The 14699-nt window shown below is 39.0% G+C and overlaps 1 protein-coding gene across 1 annotated transcript in view; it reads left to right on the top strand.

Annotated features, from left to right (window-relative positions):
- The window catches only part of FOCAD (focadhesin), a 294818-nt gene that overhangs the window by 217162 nt on the left and 62957 nt on the right, over window positions 1-14699 (top strand). Inside the window, exons 23-24 of the mRNA XM_040238382.1 lie at window positions 6481-6569; window positions 10017-10061. Of these exons, the coding sequence (XP_040094316.1) occupies window positions 6481-6569; window positions 10017-10061 (134 nt within the window). The remainder of the gene's footprint in view (window positions 1-6480; window positions 6570-10016; window positions 10062-14699) is intronic.

Here is a 14699-nt window from a genome sequence, read left to right as displayed (position 1 = left end):
TAAGCATACACTCATGGTATATAACATGCAGATGACAAGCAATTGATTTTTTAAAAATATCCTATGGTTTCCTTTTCATAATAAGACATTTATTAAATGACTACTGTCTGCCTACCAACATGTAACATGTAATATTTCAATTCATCATTACAGAAGCCCTTTGAAGTAGGTATTGTTAACCTCATGTAGAATGGGATTATAAATGGGAAAGCAGGGTTAGCAGGAAAGCAAAGCAAACAGCACACAACCCAACAGTCAGTAAATGAGAGAGCTGGAACTTAACCTGGATCTGCCTGATTCCAGAGCCACAGCCTTTGCCACCATGTCGTGCTTTTCCCTAACACCATCATTGTATGCCTCTGACTCTTCGCAACTCTATGGACTGTCGTCCGCCAGGCTCCTCTGTCCATGGGACTTCCCAAGCAAGAATACTAGAGCGGGTTGCCATTTCCTTCTGCAGGGGAATCTTCCCTACTCACAGATCAAACTCGCGTCTCCTGCTTTGGCAAGCTGATTCTTTACCACTGAGCCACCTGGGCAGCCCAACACCATCATTCAGTCAGTTCAGTTCAGTTCAGTTGCTCAGTCATGTCCGACTCTTTGTGACCCCATGAATCGCAGTACGCCAGGCCTCCCGGTCCATCACCATCTCCCGGAGGTCACTCAGACTCACGTCCATTGAGTCCATGATGCCATCCAGCCATCTCATCCTCTGTTGTCCCCTTCTCCTCCTGCCCCCAATCCCTCCCAGCATCAGAGTCTTTTCCAATGAGTCAACTCTTCGCATGAGGTGGCCAAAGTACTGGAGCTTCAGCTTTAGCATCATTCCTTCCAAAGAAATCCCAGGGCTGATCTCCTTCAGAATGGACTGGTTGGATCTCCTTGCAGTCCAAGGGACCCTCAAGAGTCTTCTCCAACACCACAGTTCAAAAGCATCAATTCTTCGGCGCCCAGCCTTCTTCACAATCCAACTCTCACATCCATACATGACCACAGGAAAAACCATAGGCTTGACTAGACGGACCTTAATTGGCAAAGTAATGTCTCTGCTTTTGAATATACTGTCTAGATTGGTCATAACTTTTCTTCCAAGGAGTAAGTGTCTTTTAATTTCATGGCTGCAATCACCATCTGCAGTGATTTTGGAGACCCAAAAAATAAAGTCTGACACTGTTTCCACTGTTTCGCCATCTATTTCCCATGAAGTGATGGGACCAGATGCCATGATCTTCATTTTCTGAATGTTGAGCTTTAAGCCAACTTTTTCACTCTCCTCTTTCACTTTCATCAAGAGGCTTTTTAGCTCCTCTTCACTTTCTGCCATAAGGGTGGTGTCATCTGCATATCTGAGGTTATTGATATTTCTCCCGGCAATCTTGATTCCAGCTTGTGTTTCTTCCAGTCCAGCGTTTCTCATGATGTACTCTGCATAGAAGTTAAATAAGCAGGATGACAATATACAGCCTTGACATACTCCTTTTCCTATTTGGAACCAGTCTGTTGTTCCATGTCCAGTTCTAACTGTTGCTTCCTGACCTGCATACAGATTTCTCAAGAGGCAGGTTAGGTGGTCTGGTATTCCCATCTCTTTCAGAATTTTCCACAGTTTATTGTGATCCACACAGTCAAAGGCTTTGGCATAGTCAATAAAGCAGAAATAGATGTTTTTCTGGAACTCTCTTGCTTTTTCCATGATCCAGCGGATGTTGGCAATTTGATCTCTGGTTCCTCTGCCTTTTCTAAAACCAGCTTGAACATCAGGAAGTTCACGGTTCACGTATTGCTGAAGTCTGGCTTGGAGAATTTTGAGCATTACTTTACTAGTGTGTGAGATGAGTGCAATTGTTCAGTAGTTTGAGCATTCTTTGGCATTGCCTTTCTTTGGGATTGGAATGAAAACTGACCTTTTCCAGTCCTGTGGCCACTGCTGAGTTTTCCAAACTTGCTGGCATATTGAGTGCAGCACTTTCACAGCATCATCTTTCAGGATTTGAAACAGGTCAACTGGAATTCCATCACCTCCACTAGCTTTGTTCGTAGTGATGCTTTCTAAGCCCCACTTGACTTCACATTCCAAGATGTCTGACTCTAGATGAGTGATCACATCATCATGATTATCTGGGTCGTGAAGATCTTTTTTGTACAGTTCTTCCGTGTATTCTTGCTCTTCTTAATATCTTCTGCTTCTGTTAGGTCCAGACCATTGCTGTCCTTTATCGAGCCCATCTTTGCATGAAATGTTCCCTTGGTATCTCTAATTTTCTTGAAGAGATCTCTAGCCTTTCCCATTCTGTTGTTTTCCTCTATTTCTTTGCACTGATCACTGAAGAAGGCTTTCTTATCTCTTCTTGCTATTCTTTGGAACTCTGCATTCAGATGCTTATATCTTTCCTTTTCTCCTTTGCTTTTCACCTCTCTTCTTTTCACAGCTATTTGTAAGGCCTCCCCAGACAGCCATTTTGCTTTTTTGCATTTCTTTTCCATGGGGATGGTCTTGATCCCTGTCTCCTGTACAATGTCACGAACCTCATTCCGTAGTTCATCAGGCACTCTATCTATCAGATCTAGGCCCTTAAATCTGTTTCTCACTTCCACTGTATAATCAACACCATCATTAGTTGTTACAAATAATGCAAATTGGTTTAATATTTTCGAGATCAATTTATGAAAATCCAGCTGAGTATTTGTAATAATACAGGTCAATTATTCTGCCTTTTCTATTGTTACTGGTGACAGTATGTATCTTTATGTGTATTTATTTATCAATTAAAATCTCTTTCCTTTGGATTTCTAATAAGTCTAGTTCCAAAGAGAATTGATGATTAAGAGGTGAAACTCAAAGTAGGGACTGTAAAAAGATTTTCAGTATTATTTTAAAAGTATAGCCGTGCTCTATAGGCTATCAGTATTATTTGATATGCTGATGCATTTTAAGTGTTCAACAGGTTGTTGTTGTTGTTGTTTTTTTAATGAGCCCACACACTTAAATAGAATTTACAGGATCTTAGAAGAATTAGAGCGACTGCCAAACTCCTCATCTATATCGAGAATTTCCGTCCTGGAGGATAGCTCTTTGGTGCAGGAGGCGTAGTTACTTCCATCTGTGCTAGCCATGTTCTGTAGACTGGAACATCATTTAGGGGAGCCATGTTTTATTCAGTAAGCCTAGGAGACACTCTGAAAGGTGCATTCTGCATTATTTCCTGGAGGTTAACTGTAATGTGAATATGTTTGCAATTTGAACACTTTTAGTGGTTTTCGCTTGGGCATCAGCTTCTAGCCTCATCTAATTTTCCACAAGAACATGGGATTTTGAATTATAAGCATATCAAAGTGATTGACATGGTGAGGTATTTGAATTTCTTCCCATGAAGTTGAAAAATGCAGCTACAGGTTGACTGACAGTTTTGAGTCCATTTTGGTAAGGTGCCATCCAGTCGACTTGACCTTGCTCCTTTTGAGGGATGCTAAGGAGGTTTAGGTTTCCAACCTTTGTGTAAACAGTCCTTAGGGACTATGACTGTGACCTCAGACAGGACAGAGGGGCTAAAAATAGGTTGACTGAAGATACTTGTTTCCTGCATTGGTCAGCTGGCCACACAATAATCTGAAGTCAAAACCAGTCAGGAATTGTGACTACTAGTAAATTACTCTTTGACCATTTGTAAAGGTTGTTTTCAGTGTGCAAGTTTAGAATTAGGCAAAATTGCTCACTGTAATCAGCAAGTTGTAGTTACACAGGCTGAGGGTTTTTGTTTTTTTTTTTAAGAAGATCAATGGATAAATTAATAATTGAAATCTACAGGCCATCCAAAAATCTCAGTTCAAGTGATCATTTCAGCCTTTTCTCTCCCAACGAGTGTTCCCCCCACCTCACCCCTCTTCTTAACCATAGCTGTTAACCAGAAGCAGAGGAGACTGAGTTAAATGCCACTGGATCTCATATCAGTAGGTGAAGAATTGGATGGCAAAGTGGGTCTGAATAAATAGTCTAACATTGACTGGGTGGAAGGAGTTAGAGACATTTCAGAAGAGAAGACTGAGAAGAACCAAAACTCTGAGAAAGGAAAAATGAAAAATGTACTTAGTCACAGTAGAGTTGTACTGATTTATGGCTACAGGAGAGATCAGAAAAGTGGACCTTCTCAAGAGGCTGCACGTATACTGGCCTTTTTGTGTTTTGTTTATTTCTGAATGCTCTTTAACCTTTTAATTTCTTATCTTTTATGGAAAGCATTATGGAATGTACATATTTTAGGAGGAAAGAGGAATGATTTAAGAAGCATCATAAACAGAGGCAGGCAATAGGCATGATTTTGTGTTTTGCCTACCCTCCTAAAAGGCTACAATCAATATTAAATATTAATATCTTGCCAGTTTGACCATCTCTGATACCTTGCTCCAAGAGACAGAGGGACAATGAAAAGGTCAGAATTCTATCATTGAAAACACAGAGGTGGGGATGGACACTGACTGAAGTAAATAGAAACTATGAAGGACGCGAACAGAATGCCCACCAGATCTCAGTGTGCTGAACTGGTGAGCCCTATGTGCTGGAGGTTGTGCAAATACAGGGCTTCCTTAGCTGGATAAATTGTCCTTGTCCTTGTCAATGAGCTTACAGGCCAGTAATGAGAGTGTATGAGAGAAATACAGGGATGTGCAACTGTATAGTCTGGATATTACATTTTGGGGAACCTTTTACTCTTTGAGAGTATGCAGATTAAAAATATGAATCATTTCAAGAAGGTTTTATGTACATATATATTCATGAGAGAATAGCTTATAAGAAGATAATAAGGGGGATTTGTTTTTTACAGCAGACCTGATAATGGTAGCAATTATTCACAGTCACTATACTAAATAGACACTTTTTCACATTATTTAATGTGATACTGTAATACCATAAGTCAGGTGTTTGCTATATTTTACAAATGGAAACTGAAGCTTGGAGAGGTGAAGTAACTTGCCCAAATTTACATAGCACACAAATAGAAATGCCATTAGGTCAGGACATCATGATTTCAGAACCCACATCCTTAACCTAAAGCTGTATTGCTTCCTTCTCTAGAATATATAGAGAGATACGTTTTTCTTCTGTAGAACACACCCTACTGCTACTGCTGCTGCTGCTGCTAAGTCGCTTCAGTTGTGTCCGACTCTGTGTGACCCCATAGACGGCAGCCCACCAGGCTCCCTGTTCCTGAGATTCTCCAGGCAAGAACCCTGGAGTGGGTTGCCATTTCCTTCTCCAATCCATGAAAGTGAAAAGTGAAAGTGAAGTCGCTCAGTTGTGTCTGACTCTTAGTGACCCCATGGACTGCAGCCTACTAGGCTCCTCCGTCCATAGGATTTTCCAGGCAAGAGTACTGGAGTGGGGTGCCATTGCCTTCTCCAAGAGCACACCCTAGAACTCTAAAATCTACAAGAAAAATCAACCAATAGAAAAATGAACAGAATAAGAAACCCGAATAGTCTTTAAACATTTGGAAAGATGCTTAATCTCAGTAAATAGTAAAATGAAAATTAAAACTGTTATGGGTCCCATTTTCACACTCCCCAAAATGGTAAGAATTTAAAAGCCTGACAATCCCAAATGCTGTCAAGGATGTGAGATAGCCAGAAATCGTTTACTGCTAGTGGGAACAAAAGCCACACAAAACACTTCTGAAAATAGTTTGGTAATACTCTGTAATACATAATAATAAGTTCTTGTTTGATTCAAGGTATATCAATATACCAGAATTTTAACTACATTTAAATAATTTAACTGGTGATGCAGGAAAGGGGAAAGCATCTGATAAAAATAATTCTGAGTGTAAAAAAAAAATAAAACAGAAAATAAATATTTGAAGGTTTTGCCTTTAACAGGATGATGATATTAGCTATATATATGTATGTGTGTGTGTATATATAATATATATATATATATATATATATATATAGGCCTGGTACTGGTTGAGAATTATGTCTGTAAGTTTAGTCAAGAGATAGAAATGTAGTGTATAGCTGTTTGATAATAATTTTTGTTACACTTTACCTAAATCTTAAGTATTATGTACTTCTTACTCATTTTCTAACCGTTCTGTTGGAATGCTGGTAATCCAGTCTCAGTTCTGTGTCAGTTCCAATTAGCAGCTGCTGACACAGTCAGATTATTACTATATGGAGGATTTGTTGAATGGGACCTATGGACTTCAAATCTGCTTTTAATAGATATCCCAACATTTAATGCTCTGCACTAAATTTGCCAAATATATAACTGCTCCAGGATATACTTATTTGGTGAATGTGGAAATCCCTAGCAGTCCTATAATTCTCTCTCCTTACACATCCTCTGTCATAATCTGCTATCTTATCAGGAACACCTAAAGGCTACTTGGGAAAGGATCCATCTGTTACCTAAGTGTTTTCCAAAGAAATTTTAAGATCATTTTGGCCATAGAGTTTGCATGCTGATGGATGCTGTGCTTTTTGCAGGGAAGGATAGGAGAACTGGAATTGCAGTTAAAACATGGAAAAGAAGGACCTGAAGAGGTGCAGTACAAAAAAAACACAGCTTGGCTCTGGTAAGGGGATGGCTTTCTGTGCTCATTATTTGTTATGGGAAATGAACTGTGGAGGAGAAGGTGACTACCTTTAAAGGCTTAAATGTTGGAATTTTAACCTCTCTATGAGCCTAAGTGGGCAATGGCCAAAGATGTGATGGATGTATTTTCTACCTTCTCCCCAGATAAAAGAAGGAGAGCTTTATTCATGGATTTTATATATTTTTATTGTTTTCTTAAGCAGTGTGGAAATGGTTTGTTTTTCCCTTTTTTTCCCTATAATTGATTATTTTACATGCTTTTGAATAAAGGTTGAGTGTTTTTCTCACTCATTTAGTCAAAGAATACCTTCCCCTGCCCTGCTCTTCCCTCCTCAACACATCTTCATTACTAGGAACAACTTTACCATGTTTAGACTTTAATTTCTTTGGCAGACATCCCCCAGTGAATTCCCACTATATTATCTAGAAATGTGTAAGTGCTGGCACATTAAAAGCAGTTTAAATTGTTACATAGGTTGGGATGAATACCTTGTCAGATTAATGTTACAGCAGCCTAAATCTAAGTAAAGTGCCCAGAATCTAATAAATAACTTTGCCTGTAGCCACAGATTTCTTTAATATAAAAATCTGTTCAAAGGTTACTTGGGTTTCAGTTTTTAATTTACTAACAATTGGCATATGTAGAAAAGCAGAAGCTTGTGTGTGTGTGTGTACTTGCATGTTTAAACAATTCTACTCTAAGTTATATTTCCCAGATTCATTTTAAAAATAGCAATGCAGTTTAAAACATTATGACATTGGATTTAAGATTAGAGATTAAGCATTTGGATTTTGCTTCCTATTTGCTATTTTCCTTTACACATGGTTTTAATTTCATCTTCTGAAAATGATAATCTGAGGAGTGGTATGTTAGCTATACTATTCCAAATATACACGGTGACATATGGAATCAAGGATGTGAGAGAGAAATGGAAGTCAAGGATAACTCTAAGATTTTGACTGTGAATAAGTAAAAGTATGGCATTCTCATTTACTAAGATAAAGAAAACTACAGAAAAACAGATCTATCTAGAGTAGAAATTAGATTTGAGACGTGCTGAGCCTGAGATGCCTAATTAGACCTACAGTTTGGAGGTATCAAGTAGATTGTTGACTATGAGTCTAGAGTTCAGGGTGAGTTCAGGGCTGGATATATAAATTTGGGAATCATCAGCATACTGACTGCATTTAACATCAAGATGCTGGATGAGGTCATCTAGGGAATGAGCAAAGACAGAGAAAAGGTCAGAGGACTGAGCCCTGGAGCACTTCAACATTTAGAAATAGGGCAGGTGAAGAGGGAGGCAGCAAAGCAGATGGAACATTAGTGATCAGTACTGTAGGAGGAAAACCAAGAAAGAATGGAATCTGAAAAGCCACCTTAAATGCTTAAGGAAGAAAGTGTTTCAAGAGAAGAGCAATCAGTGTGTCAGATACTGCTCTGAGACCGTGAAAGATGGAGACTGAGAGCTGAGCATTAGATTGGCCTCTTGACAGTCATTGTTAACCAAGAAGGAACTGTTTTGTAGGGACAAAAGCCAAATTATAGAAGGGTCTAGAGAGAATGGAAGGAGGTAAACTTGAGTCCTAAGTATAAACTGTTCTTTTAAGTGAGTTCTGCGGTGTGAGATGCAGTGAAATGGGGCCATAGCTGGAGGGCTTCTTTTCCTAAGATGGTAGATGTTATAGTGTGTTCACGAGTAATGCCAAGTGGAGAAGGAAGAATTGGTGATGTGGCAGAGAAGAGAGTGTAGGGAGGGGGAGGGACCTAGTGGAGGCTGTCACCCTATGTAGAAGTACAGGCAGGTCATCATGTGTGAATATTTCATGTTGACCAATAGAAGAATACACTGAACGCAGTATACTCCATTTAGGAAGGCCAAGATTGGACAATATGTTTTAGAGAAGTTTATTGTCAAGTGATTTTATAAAGTACAAGTTTAAGGATCAGGTTGCAACTATCTGAAGAAGTTGGCTCTTAAGAATGACTCATTCTGAGAGTACTGGATAGCTAAGATTTTATTTTAAATGCAACTACTTATAAATGCAAATATAATTTATATTTGTAAAACATTTATATAGTTATAAAAACTTTAAATTTATGAAACTCAAAGTGTATACTGAAAATATTTATGATGTCTTCTTCATAATATAAATTTGTCGATGATTGTTTTTCACTTTATCTTAAGACTCTTATAATGAAAAAAAATCCTATGACTATTTGAATTGAACATACCTTCCTTTGGAGAAGGCAGTGGCACCCCACTCTAGTACTCTTGCCTGGAAAATCCTATGGACAGAGGAGCCTGGTAGGCTGTAGTCTATGGGGTCTCGAAGAGTCGGACACGACTGAGTGACTTCCCTTTCACTTTTCACTTTCATGCATTGAAGAAGGAAATGGCAACCCACTCCAGTGTTCTTGCCTGGAGAATCCCAGGGGGAGCCTGGTGGGCTGCCGTCTGTGGGGTCACACAGAGTCAGACACGACTGAAGTGACTTAGCAGCAGTACCTTCCTTTTAAATCCATAAATGTAGTTTTTTTAGTTCAACTTTATAACCATGTGTTTTTAAAAACTGAGGTATGATTGACATATATAATTATATTAGTTTCATATAAACATAATAAAATTATATTATGTATATTGTAGCCAACATTTAAAATTTTATTTTATATACATACATAGTGACAATGCTATTATGTATAATTTGGGAGTAATAAATTGTTGTCTTGATGAGCTCCTGTGTAGAAAAGAGAGAATGTCTTGTTTAGGCTTCTGTTACAAAAATATCATAGACCAGATGGCTTAAGCAACAGAAATTATTTCCCACAGTTATAGGAGCTGGGAAGGCCTAGATCAAGGGGACAGCCGACACGGTGCTGGTGAAGCCCTGCTTCCTAAGCTTGCTGATTGGCCGCCATCTCCTTGTAGCTTCACTTGGTGGAGAGCAGAGAGAAAGCAAGCCCTCTGGTCTGTCTTCTTATAAGGACACTCATCCCATGCATGAGGGCCTCACTCTTATGACCTCCTAAAGGTCCCACCTCCAGATGCCATACATTCAGTTAAGATTTCAGTATGTCAGTTTGGAGCAGGAGACACAAACATTCAGTCCATAACAAAGAGTAATACAAAGGACACTTGTATACCCACACTCAGTGTAAGAGTATATATCATGATGACACTGCCTATCCATGAGTTACATTCACCTCCTTCCCTGTTTCTGCTAAGTAATCTAAGGAATAAGCAGATGAGACTATCTTGGAGGTGAAGCCCTTTATTAAGTTCTTTCACCTTACACTAAAATTCCACATGGCAATTTTAAGATCTGGAGTCATTGCCAGAGGTTCTTGTTAACTGATGAATAAGCAAAAAGATTGCTTTCTTGCTCGACTGTAAGATCTCATACCTGTTTTCCAACTGTATTGCAGGGTTCGAGACATGTTGACTGATGAAGTCACCAAAGCAGCTGCAAAGTAAGATCCATTTATTCTCTTACCAGAAATTTTCTGTAAACATTTTTTCCCCTTACAGGTATGAATAATTTCTCCTTTTCAAGCATTTCATAAGGATTTTAAAGGACTTTTTAGTTCTTTTATAAAAAATCAGTCGTTGTCCTTTCTCATATGCAGTTAATTCTTACTACATGTCTTTCTGTGAAAATACAGAGAAAGCAGTACAGCCACATAACTTTTACATCAAAGATATGTCCACATTGTACACTTTACAAAACGCTCTGTGCTTTGGCTTAGATTTAAAGGATTACAGTTTTTTATGGGGAAGAAGTCTTTGCTAATGTGAGTTATGTCTGTTTTACAAATAGATTAAATCTGAAGTGTGAGCCAGTAAATAATTTAAGACAGAGCCTTTTATTCCTCTGGTGCTATTGGACCAAGTGTATCTAATATTGAATGTTTTAATACTAAAAACTAATGTGAAGACTCAGTTAAAAAGGCAGTTTCTGTCATATATTTACGATTGCTTTAACAAAAATAGCTTGAGCATTACTACCTTAAGGCTTTTTATTTATCTGAAGCTATCTCTCACTGAGAAAATTACACCCTAGTGAACTTGCTTGAACAATCTCTTCAAGTCCCTTTGTTAGCATGCTGCCTAATTTTTCCTGGGAGTAAGTTACATGTCAGTTACACACACTTCTTTTCACTATTCTCCTTAGTTGCTGCCATTTCTGTTTGACTTCCTTTCTTCTAATTCACCAAATAATATAGATATACCTTTGACCTAGAGGATTTCATATGTACTGAAAGTCCATATTATCTAGAAATATTTAACTACAGTATAGTTGATCTCTCTCATTTCCCAGAACCTTCTGTAGCTAAATAGGCTTTGCCTAAAAAAAGATAAAACATAATCTACCTTAGAGTTCACTTTCCACTGGCAATTTCTTACACAGATAGTTTGCTGTAAAATTTGATCTCGGTACCTGATCACTATTCGGCCTCATGTCCTCTGAATAAAGGCAAAGAGAAGTGGTAACGCTCCCCTACCCTCAGTTCTGTGGGAAGCCCTGGGAAATACCTGTTGACGTATCTGTTGACAAAATGAAAACTAAAGTACAGAGAGTTCCATAGGAACTCATTTGTGTCTGCTTCTGTAGTTTGGTGAATTAAGACACAGTGGGAGAGCATTCAGCTTCTTATTGGAGGGGAGGAGGTGCTGGGATGGGGACCGCCTTTAACCTTTACCTTTCAGTTTGTTCTATTGAATAGTCTACTTAGTTCCTGTTAAAAACAATGCCCTGACATTTGCAACAAAAGCTCAAATGCTGAAGAAACTAGCGTCTTTCTATTAAAACAAACTGTAATTTTGCCTCTGCAGTAGCTTTTGCAGATTCCATGCTAAAATTTTATTTCACCAAGACTTTAACCTTCAAATCTGCAAAGCATCATTTCATGACTAATACCTAAGTAAAGTGTGTTCACATTCCCAGTGATATTGAGTAAAAATAATTTATGTTCTCATGGTGTTACCTTTTCATCAAACATTTCAAAGTATTTTATAGATCTTATCTTATTAAAACCATCCTGACAATACTAGGGATTCACAAGTGAGCAGGAGATAGTTAAGGTCCAGAAGCTGAGAGATTAATGATAGAGAGGAAGAAAAAAATCACTCTGCTGCCTTCTCTGTACTTTTTCCCACTGGCTTCCTCCAATCCTGTGAGGACCCCCTTATCACCCCCTGCCAGTTTAGTCTTCTGTCCCTTGGATTGTGGCCGCCTCGGGTGGTGGTGGTTGTCATTTTAGTCACTAAGGCTCCTCTGTCCATGGCATTTCCCAGGCAAGAATACTTGAGCTGGATGCCATTTCCTTCTGTAGGGGATTTTTCCAACCCAGGAATTGAACCCACGTCTCCTGCATTGGCAGGCAGGCAGATTCTTTAACACTGAGCCACCAGGCTCCTTTGGGCCAATGTAGGGCTTATTTTGTTCTGAGGCATAAATTAAATGTAGGAAGTAAAACACTAGTCACAGGATTAGACTGATGTAAGTTTATTTTTCTTGTGAATAATTAAATAGGTTTGAACCTAAAGATAAAAATCCCCAAAGGATTGGGTCACTTCACTAATATGTAATGTAATACTTTGTCCCTAAGAAAGCATCAGTGTAGCTCATCCTTCCTTGAGCTTTTTAATTAGGTTAATGGCATCCGTTTCAAAGGACAGTTTAATTAAAATGTCAGTGGTGTTGCCTAGATAAATACTGTACTGATGCTGACATGTTATTATGCAAATTAGTCACCACTACTTGACTGGTTGGGGATAGTTATGTGATCAACAAGGTGAAGAGTTTTTGCTGAACAAATTCTAGAGTTTCACCTGGCTAGCTCCACCTTGAATATATCTCATGAGTATGTATGGAGTGTCTTCTCTCCGTAAGTCACTATGCAAGGCCCGTGGGGAATGTAAAGATGATGAAGAGCTAGTCACCGTACCTTTATGAATGCGTAACTTGGCCTAAGCATACCTTGTGTGACTGGTTTTTTTTTCTATTCAAAGATTAATGTACAGATGTGCTTTTAGTCTACATCCAAAGATCTAATTACCAGTGACTTTAAATATATTTTTTTCCATTTTACAGAAACAATACATGCTTAGTAAGGTAAAGACCAGTGAAACTTCAAATACAACTATTTGGGGCACTGTTTTAAAACTGAGGATAAATTCTCTCTTAGAATTTTAGGGTTAAAAAGACACTTATGTCATCTTGACAATTTTTTTTTTTTAATATGGACCATTTTTAAAGTCTTTATTGAATTTGTCACAGTATTGCTTGTTTTATATTTTGGTTTTTGGTACACAGTAGCTCCCCAACCAGGGATCAAATCCAAACCCCTGGCTTTGGAAGACGAAGTCTTAACACCGGACTGCTAGGGAAGGTCCAGACCAATATTCTTGATTTAGAAGATTTGTTATGCAATTTCTAGTGACCATCTAAGAATTTCTTCAGGGTGATACATTCACCGAGAATTTAAAACTTTTTTTAAAATCTAACTTCAGGGATTCATGATCATTTTTGCAGAACAGACTTCAAGATAGTCTCAGCTAAAGGAAAGAGAGAATATTAGAAATAAAAGATTTAATTTTGACTTTAACTGGTTTTCTGGCTAGGGCACCTGAGAATGCCCACATCTTGCCTTACTTACTGGTGTTCTATTATTAGCTATAGGAGTTGCCAGTAATCCTCCTTGCAAAACTCCTTCAACCTCAAGTCTTCCTTTCTGTTCTTTCCCCCTGCCCCATCCCACAATGTAAATGTTGTCTTATCAAACATATGACAGGCCTCTTAGAGAAATGACTGGAGAAGGAGTGAACAAAATGACCCAGAGTACAAAGCCTTACTGAGTTTAATCAACCCTAGAGTGGGAGCGGGAGAAAGAAGGAAGGATTGGATGAACTGATAGATGGAAGAACTTGATAACGACGAGTCCCGAATTCCATTCTTACCAAATGGAAACAAGAATGCAAGAACACAAGTTTATGCTAACCTGTTAATGCTCACTAACTCACATGTTCGGTCACGACTGTGGCCTAGGGCTGGATGTACTAGACTTGCCTGGGGAGCAGATCTGGACATCCACGCATCAGTTCTCTTCCCGCCCCAGGGTAAGCAGGGAGTCGTTCTCAGATATACACATTGGTTCAAGTTCAGGTCCGAGCTCCAGGTTCAGAGAAACATTCTCTGTGTTTATAGGAACCCGGCTTCCCTGGTAGCTCAGATGGTAAAGAATCTGCCTGCAATGCAGGAGAGCCCGGTTCCATCCCTGGGTCGAGAAGATCCCCTGAAGAAGGGAAGGGCTATCCACTCCAGTGTTCTTGCCTGCTGAATCCCAAGGGCAGATCATGGGATCACAAACTGTCAGACGCGACTGAGCGACTAGCACCACACACAATCCTAGGACTAACTGAGAACTGAAGTGTCTGGTGGTAAGGGTACCCTGTTGCCTGAGTTCTGTTACGATGGAGTCGGCAGGCCAAAAGCATGTCATCAAGTGACCCCTTGGAGACTTTACTCGGTAGGAGGACTTTGGAATTATGGAATAATATTAAATGTACATTTTCAAGTAGTAAGTATATTTAAGAGATTCAGTTTTCTTGATACCAAATTCAGAAGTCAAACTGAAGATTTATCGCCAATATTAGAAAAGTGCCATTTGGATGATATAAAAAGACATCTCTCAATCCAAATTGCCTGAGAACAAGCCTTTTTTGCATCTTCTCTAGGGGCTCTGAATCATGTTACAGACTGACTCTAAGGTTGCTGGCTTTGGCATATTAAGGGAGAGAAGGGGAAAATGATAATGATGGAGGAGAAAGCTGCCAGTGTGTCGATTTGCTAGTGAAGTGTGCTTTGTGAAGCAATTCACTAGAAGTTGGTTCCACAGACCAGTGCTTTAGAAAAGCCAGAGCCCAATTCCATTCTGCTGGGCTTATTCACACAACTGTCCTTGGCTGGGCTTCTAGAATAAATCCATACGTGTATATTGACTGAAGATGATGCTGAAGAAGATGACTTGGGAAATGTAAGGTCAACTGATGAAATAAAAAATTTTAGGGAGAAGGAGCTTAGATATCTGAGCTTGGATTTTTTTTAG

The sequence above is a fragment of the Oryx dammah genome, unplaced genomic scaffold (genome assembly GCF_014754425.2).
Source record: "Oryx dammah isolate SB20612 unplaced genomic scaffold, SCBI_Odam_1.1 HiC_scaffold_1, whole genome shotgun sequence".
Taxonomy (NCBI): domain Eukaryota; kingdom Metazoa; phylum Chordata; class Mammalia; order Artiodactyla; family Bovidae; genus Oryx; species Oryx dammah.
Note: the sequence above shows the minus strand (reverse complement) of the source record. Positions and strands in the feature narration are given on the sequence as shown.